This window comes from Macrosteles quadrilineatus, unplaced genomic scaffold (assembly GCF_028750875.1).
Source record: "Macrosteles quadrilineatus isolate MER2022 unplaced genomic scaffold, UCM_ALF_1.0 Scaffold_6__1_contigs__length_79288215, whole genome shotgun sequence".
NCBI lineage: Eukaryota > Metazoa > Arthropoda > Insecta > Hemiptera > Cicadellidae > Macrosteles > Macrosteles quadrilineatus.
This window is the reverse complement of record NW_026542599.1, coordinates 22,697,308-22,705,638: the sequence shown is the minus strand read 5'-3', so window position 1 is coordinate 22,705,638 and position 8,331 is coordinate 22,697,308. Positions and strand designations below refer to the sequence as shown.

Genomic DNA, 8,331 nt, shown 5'->3' with positions numbered 1-8,331 from the left:
GTCGATTGCAGAAAATAAGTGATTTCAGCAGGAGAAGTGGTAGAATGAAGTCAGAAGTAGCGAAAGCATTTGAAAATTCCTTTAACCCCGAAAAAAAAATATCATCTCAAAAGTACTAAGGAACGATATATTGGGCCTCGATGGGATTAGGAATCAAAAGAAATCATTGCTGTTTCGAAATAACAACCGAGTCAACAGATCATTTAAACTCAAACGATTGAAAGTCGCGCCAGCACGTTATATTGTCGCTTAGCACTTTTCGGATGGCATGGAATGCAAACAACAATATATCGTTCCAAACCACTTTTCAGGGAAAAGACGCACAACGATATATCGTCCCATAGCGCTGAAAGGGTTAAACAGAAAAAATGTGTTTTCTAACAGACTTTTTATCTTAAATAATGTTATTGATGTCGTAAGAATCACGAGCAAGAAGGAAACAAAAAAACAGGTTTTTTTACTTAAATAAGCTGTTTCTGTGCCCTAAATGTTACAAAAATTAATCTTCTTAACTTGATTCTTTTTCTACCGATAAATTGAACCTCTTGATAGTTCAAACTTAGTGCGGTCCACCAATTTTGAATTAACAAGAATCTGCTATTGAACCAACACTATGGATACTTACTGAAGACATCCCATCTATTTTAATAGAAGCATTTAAGGTTTACCTTTTTAATATGGTATGATGGAAAGTTTTTCTTAAAAAATAAACAACTCTTTAATTACATCAGCTTGCTCGTTCAAAGGCTTGATGAACTAAGTTCAATTAAATTCTAGAACTAGCTACAACCATTGACTATTGGATACAACCTTAAATTAACTAAAATGTAAAAAGTTTTAGCTTAATGAGTTGATGTGAAATGTGGAGCTATACAATTATGATCTTTGACATTTGATAGAACAAGACATTTCCATGTTAGAGTTGCAGTCATTTTGAGATAAAAATGGAGGAAGAGTGTTAATGTAGACTACTTCTACTTTTACTTTCTGTAAAAACTTCCTGTAAACTATAGCATTTTTGATGTCACAGTAAATTATCAAAGTAACTAAAATAAGACAAAAAATATACCATAATGTATGTGAGAAGCTTATTCAAACATGTTCTAATTATCTGAACAGGAAATTGGGTACACCAAATTTAGGATAAATATTTAATAGAAGGTTTCCTACCAGTACAGATAAATTTAGGAAAATGATGTAAACCAAATTATTTTTAAAATATAGACTATATTTTTACAATATTTACAAATTTTAGTAAGAAAAATACAGAAATACCAAATTAGCCTATTAAAAATGAGTAAGAAATATGAGGGGCATTTTTAAGTAAGGGCCGTTTGGGCATATAGCTCCGTAGTTTCCATATACGCCGCAACGAGCCACCTCGCTGCTTACTGTCTGGCAATGATAGAGGGGTAATGAGATAATGAGCTAGGCAGTTTAAAATTGGCCTTAAAAATGTTTATTTCGGAAGGAACTGGGGCGCATCAATGTATTTATTATACATCAATGCTGGGGCGGGTACCCCCCCCCCCCCCATTTCCTTACTTAACCCTCATTCATTGCGTTAGTGGATAACCTTTAGTCATCTGGCGATAAATGTCGGCATCGGATATGTCAGATATATCACTGACCTTATCTTGCACAAAGCGAGAGATTCTATAATTTAATAATGTTTACAAACACACAGCGAAGCGTACAAAGCTGGAAATGGTGTCATTCTGTTCACAAATTATGCCAGTAAATGGTGAGGAGCCTAGTTGCGGCGTACACACGACCCACGGAGCCGTGCGCAAAAATGGCCCTTATAAAAAAGCCACCCGTCGTATCAACAGTCTTGTACAATCACAAAGGCCTATGGGGCAATCAAAATAAAAAAAATGGACAAGTAAAGTTTATTACAGTACTAAGTTAAATAAATATGTCATGCTTTACACTAAAGTACGGTACCAAAATTGTACATGCTTTTTTCATCAAAATTGTTGGCCTAACTAAATAGCTCAAATTTTAGGTTTATGATCTGTGAACATAAAAACAATGCTGGTAGGTAATAACATACTAACACAAGTAGACTTCACATTTCATTGTAAGTTTTGAAGCTCATTTTATGTGTCTAGTTCATGTTAGTGACACTGATCGCTAGTGTCGACAACGTTTTGTTTTTACAGTATTAGGTATTTTAGGGTTGATTTCATGGTTTGTGCTTTACTGTTCTTGTTTAATATGGTGGGTCTAACTAGAACGAATTAGTTATCGTTTTGATTAGATTGGTTTTTTTTACCAAAGGAAGTTAAATGACTGAAATAACAAGGAACAAATTGTAAACAATTTATAGGGGTCGTGTACCCCTACAGTGCACCAGACAGAACTAAGAAAAAAACTGTCTTCAGCTAATCCAAAAGGATGACAAATCTACTAACTTAAGAGAGTAAGTAGGCTATATTTGATCTATTGTAATAACTATTAAGCATATACAATACCAAAAATTAACTTTCTCTTTATAAGTATAACTATGGTTTCTTAATAATGCTAGATCAGTCTTATAATATTGCTGCAAATGCTCATAAAATGTATAGCCTAAAGTAATCTAAGAAGGCTGTATAATATCAAATTTATTCCTTATTTAAATAAAATTAAAAGAGTAAGTTTGGTAAGAGATTAATGTTATTTTCCAAATTTGATCAAAATTTGTTCATAAACAAGCAAACTACAACAGTTAACTTATTCTACATAAGAATAACATGGGAATCTTGGAATTTTCTCCGTAACCATTAGGCGCTTAATAACGCTTCAATATACTAAATTATTTGTTTTTTTAAGCTCTATAAAATGGTTTGGAACGAAATTGTGAAATTTTTTGTTTTCAGGCTCAAAAATGGGGAAAAACTATATTTTTACCGTAAATAAAACCGGATTCCCATAGTCCGATCTGAATAAAATATAAAAAATTTCAAATTTACTCAGTAATATTTAAGTTAAAATACTAAGTTCAGTAAATAGGCTCTTATAGAGTTTATATTTAAGTTTTAAACTTTAATTGCCAGTTTTGTAAAAACATCTAAGTTAGAAAAACGTCAACACATAAGTTAAGTCTTAACTTAGTACGGTAATTTCAAATTCAAACAGTGTCCTGCTAGTGTTAATTTTGACAGGAGTGTAACATCTTTGTAGTTTATCGAGGTTGTACAAATAATTTCAATAAACGTACTATGAATGAAAAATATCAGGTTAGGTAACTTATCTTAACTTACCAAGATGTCTGTTGGTTAATGAACTTGGTCACTTAAGAGTCTTCCTTAGTGGTAGCCATGTTGGATTTCTTCCCCATAAGAACAATGTTAAATATACATCATTTGTGGACACGTAACGGCGTTATTTGTTAAGATATAGCTTTGAAATTTATAATTTGTATTTTTAACATAATAGACTCGTGACTGAGGTTTTTGAATTTCGAAAATCCATTTTCATTTCCTTTCAATAATTAGCTTAATTTTAAGCTAATTAATAATCAATTATTCATTATAAAAATTAAAAATTGTGAAATAAAAAACGTCAATCTCTAGAGGACCGCAATTCCTTAAATTTAACTCCTTATCCATAATTATATGACAATTTGCTGATGAGATATTTGGACCCAAAGTTAACATTGTTCTTATGGGGAAGAAATCCAACATGGCTTCCACTAAGGAAGACTCTTAAGTTAATACCTACTTTGCCAAAATGTAGTATAATTTAGGCCCACTGTTAACCTTAACTTTCTTCATATGTTTTCAATACTTAATAATGTCTCAAACAACGTCATTTTAACCTAAGGAGTAACAGAAATATTTTTTTGTTGAATTTTATAGAACAATTGATAAATTAGAACTGTTACAACGCTGCCAATTAATTGTTTGTGATACATTTGTTTCAACTGGAAACCTTTCTTTACATACATGTTTCTTGCATTGTCGTGCCATTCCGTTGTGACCAACTCAACACCTTGATATCCCTTTTCACTACAAAAGTGCAACGCTTCACTGAGAAGTGCTTTGGCAATACCCATACGTTGATATTTAGGTTTCACTGCCATTCTTCGTAACCAGGCATTATCTTCCGAAGCAACACTTCTTACAATACCTACTGTCCCAACAAGAGATCTACGGTAAGAATTCTTCTCAAATTCTCTTTGTTTGAATTCTTTCTCTGATAGAATATGATATTTAAATTGAGATGGTTCCTTGCTCATAAAAAATGGCTCATATGCCTCTGCAACCCAGAACCCAGTTGTATCAGAAGACATGTAGACCCTCGGGATGTTGATCAAATCTTGTGTCAACTCCAACGCCTTAAATGTGTGGCCTGCCCAGACGCAAAAGTACATAAAGATTATTACTGCGGGAATGGAACAAAGGCACAGTGTAAATGGCAGTCCAAAAAATATAAACATTACTGCTGTAGATAAAACCATCAATTGGAAGGTAACCTCAATTAAGGAGAAAAATGCATTGTTAACTGTTGACATAGCTCCTTCTTTCACAATTTCACGACACTGGAATTCATCTCCTGGCTTGTAATATCGTATCACGATCAAGTGTGTAAAATTACTACTCATTTTTCCGGGTAAATGCAAAATTAACCAACAGAAACTGAACAAAATCGTGTTTTTCTACAAAGGTTAGAATAGAGTTTACGTTTACTTAAGACGACGCAACTTAACTTGACAATCTTGACAGTCACCAATGAGTCAATTGAGTTTCTTCTTCTTTGTCAAACTTTGTCGCTGTGGGAAGGTGACTCGGCCAAGCAACCATGAAGCTATACAGTTTGGTTGTATTCACAATAATGAATATTTTCAGTTCCGCACTTATATAAGTTTTAAAGTAAGATTTTAAATTATTATTATTGTTTAAATATAGGTATTCAATCCAAGAACTAAAGGATATTATTGGGTTCATAAAGTTTAGCCACCGGTAAACGGAAATTATTGAAAAACATCGCTATTTCGTGGTCGCCATTGCATCAAAACAATCATCAAGTAGAAGTGACGAGTTTGACCTGATTTCCTTTAATTCTAGGGAAGACTTTTGTTTTTAACATAATTTCTTGATATTTAATGTGGGATGGGGACGCTCCCTAGGTGCGTATTTTAACCCAAATATCAGTGAGGGATGAGCAGGGCCACCAATAGACATTTTGTGGCCTAGGGGCAGAGGTTGGGTGTAAGCCCCCCTCCCCTTATACTAAAATCTGAAATTAATTTTCAGAGGGCAGAAAGTGTGTAGATCCATATGTTCAAAGAACTTTATTGTCATTATCAAAATTTGTCAAGGGGAAACCCAATTAATTGGGTGAAAACCAATCGCCTATTAATTGGGTCTGATGATGTTTTCAGTGTCCAATCGAAATCGATCACCATTGTACGTCTTGTGAGTAACAGTAATATTTAATAGGATTGCTTTCATAGCAATGAAAGCCAGGTGGAGCAATCATGTTACATGGTTTCATTGACTATATATACCTACAGGTATATATAGGTACCTGTAGGTATATATAGTCAATGATGGTTTCCAATAAAACAATAAAAACGATATGTTCATAGATTTTGTACTACCAAAATAAAAATGTTCCCACCCTCCTCACTGCTAGCCTTTACTATTTCTTCGCCACTTCCTACGTCTTGGACCTGTTCCCTCCCCTCCTAGACCATTTTAGTGTTGTAGATATTTAATGTAACTGCCACAAACGGTTCACAAACTCCACACTGCCAGTCTTTTACTACTTCCTTCACCACTTCCAACGTTGTGGACTTGTTTCCCTCCCTTCCCATCGCATTATTTAGGATTGCAGATACATCAATGATACTGTATAACTGCCACATAGGGTTCCCACACTCCGGACTGTTTCTTTACTACTTCCTTCACCACTTCCTAAGTTTTGGGCCTGTCCCCCCCCCCCCTTCCTATAACATTTTAGTATTGCAGATACGTTAATGTAACTGCCATACAGCGTTCCCACACTCCGCACTGCTAGCCTATACTTCATTTTAAAGTAATCATTTACCCCAATCAGAGTAGTTTGTCATCTGCATAGCAAACAGCCCTCTCTCCCAAATGCAAAGAAAGGTCATTTATCATTATGTTGAAAAGCAAAGCCCAAGGGCAGACCCCTGTGGGTCGCCATGAGTTAAAAATTTGACAACAGAGAGAGCGGCTGACCATTTACAGAGAGAGACAAACTGTGTGCGAGGAAAATGCAACACTTATTCTACCTAACCCTCAAAATAGACAGGTAATCGTTACCGCCAAGCAGTTGCGAATAATATTCGTTATAAATACTTTTTATGGATGAAATTGAAATCTCAAGATTGGTGAACAAAAGAATGAGCTCATGGTTTTTGGCATCTACACAAAAAATACTTAATTTTGACACATTGCTAATAATAAAAATCCGTCCATTATTAACGGAGGAGTAGTGTTTCATAGAAAATCGCCTTCACGTATTATAATATAGGGATGTTAAAATCATGCCTTGATCACCTAAACACAGTCCAAAGGGAAAACATTTGGATGATGTCAACTGATCAAATGCCACAGAGAAAGTTTTAGGTTAACATTTTAGTCCCAATTTGGAAACGAACATTGATCGAATAGGTACCTATACAGTCATAGATAAAACATACTTTATTTAACAGATTTCATTTACTTAGCTAAATAAGGTTATAACAAATAACATTTTTTCTTAAACCATTCGTTGATGAATCACATTCATGGATCAATCTCATAAATTGCAATCTTAGGTCCAGACGTAGGTGAAGGAAGTAGTAAATTCAAGAAGTGCGGAGTGTCGGAAATGTTCGTGGCGTGTGGCAGTTAGATATTGTATATAAAATACTAAAATGCTATGATAAGAGGGGAAACGGGTTCAAGACGTACGAAGTGGTAAAGGAAGTAGTAAAAGCGAACAGTCCGGATTGCGGGAACCGTCTATGACAGTTATATTTATGTATCTGCAATCCTAAAATGCGATGATAAGGGAGGGAAACAGGTCCAAGACGTAGGAAGTGGTGAAGGACGCAGTAAAGGCTTGCAGTGCTGAGTGTGTGGGAATGCTTTAGGGCAGTTAGATTAATCCTCTATTAACTGCAGGTCACTTAGTTCCCATGTAGCACAGATGGTTGGGCCAACGTTGGTAAATTGTGGAGCCACACAGTTGGCCAACGGTAGAAATGTCACCTCTTTAAACTGTTTTCCATCCAACCATTGACCAACCGTTTTATTTCACTCAAAATAATAAAGATTTAGTACGAAAAGCATAATTATTAGTTGAGTAAATTGATTAAATAGTTCATAAAAACAAATTTTGAAAAAAAGCTAGAACAAAATTTTTCGGCCCAGACGGGTCTCGAACCCGGGTCCTTCGACTTATGAGCCTCTTACTTTACCACTGAGCTATCTGTGATTCTTGATATAGAGAGTTTTCAAGTGGTGAAAGAGTAGCCGACAGTTGCAATGGTCGCAATACTTCAAACATTTTTGATACTACACAGTATAATATGATTCTGTTAATCTGTTAAGGCATCATAAGTAGTTTTTTTTTTTTTTAGTTAGAGAGGATACTGGTATTTGAATAGGTATATATTAATTAATTACTGTTAGATTATTAATGCTATTATAATTGCCTGTTATATGATTAATTACTCTTTCCCCTTAAATTGTTGCAAATAAGTTAAAGAATATTATTTTTAAAAATATTTGCATTATTATAATTATTAAAATTCATTGTTGTAGCCCCGGAACTGTATAAAATATCTGGTTTTACAATACCTTTATCAGTTCCAAAAACTTTTGGAAACTTTTGGAACTGATAAAGGTATTGTAAAACCAGATATTTTATTATAATTATGTTGTGAAAGCTAGACCCAGAGAATGAAAGTCGTGTAAACTCAACTATGGACCATCGTTGATCCAACAAAAGTATCTTTTGTTGGTCCAACGGAGTGAAAAACGGTTGGACAACGGTTGGCTTGATGTATGATACCCAGCAATGCATATTAATGTATTTCATTAACAATGAACCAATGTTGGTCCACAGTTGTAAATATTGGTTGGCCCAACTACGAGATATACAGTTGGACAACGGTTGGTTGGTTGTGGAAGCTCCAACCAACCATCGACCAACTGTCCCACAGTTGGCCAACGTTGGCCCAACCATCTGTGCTACATGGGTTGCCATTAGCTGTATATATATGGGCTATTAATTAACAGCTGTATCTAAGGAATATCTCGGCCTAGTCACTAACAAGACTACAAGATCGCGCCACTCATCCTACTCCATTCATACTTGGCTTAAAAA

General features: G+C 34.7%; 1 protein-coding gene across 1 annotated transcript; it reads right to left on the bottom strand.

Annotated features, from left to right (window-relative positions):
- Positions 1-3,041: 3,041 nt before the first annotated feature.
- LOC128996653 (uncharacterized) lies at positions 3,042-4,665 on the bottom strand. Its single transcript, XM_054422080.1, has one exon. It carries the CDS (start codon positions 4,589-4,591, stop codon positions 3,806-3,808), a length of 786 nt encoding a protein of 261 aa, XP_054278055.1. The 5' UTR covers positions 4,592-4,665; the 3' UTR covers positions 3,042-3,805.
- Between the last annotated feature and the right edge of the window lie 3,666 nt (positions 4,666-8,331).

Coding starts and splice junctions, on each gene's coding strand:
- LOC128996653 (XM_054422080.1), bottom strand. CDS start 4,591: ATGAGTAGTAATTTTACACACTTGATCGTGATACGATATTACAAGCCA.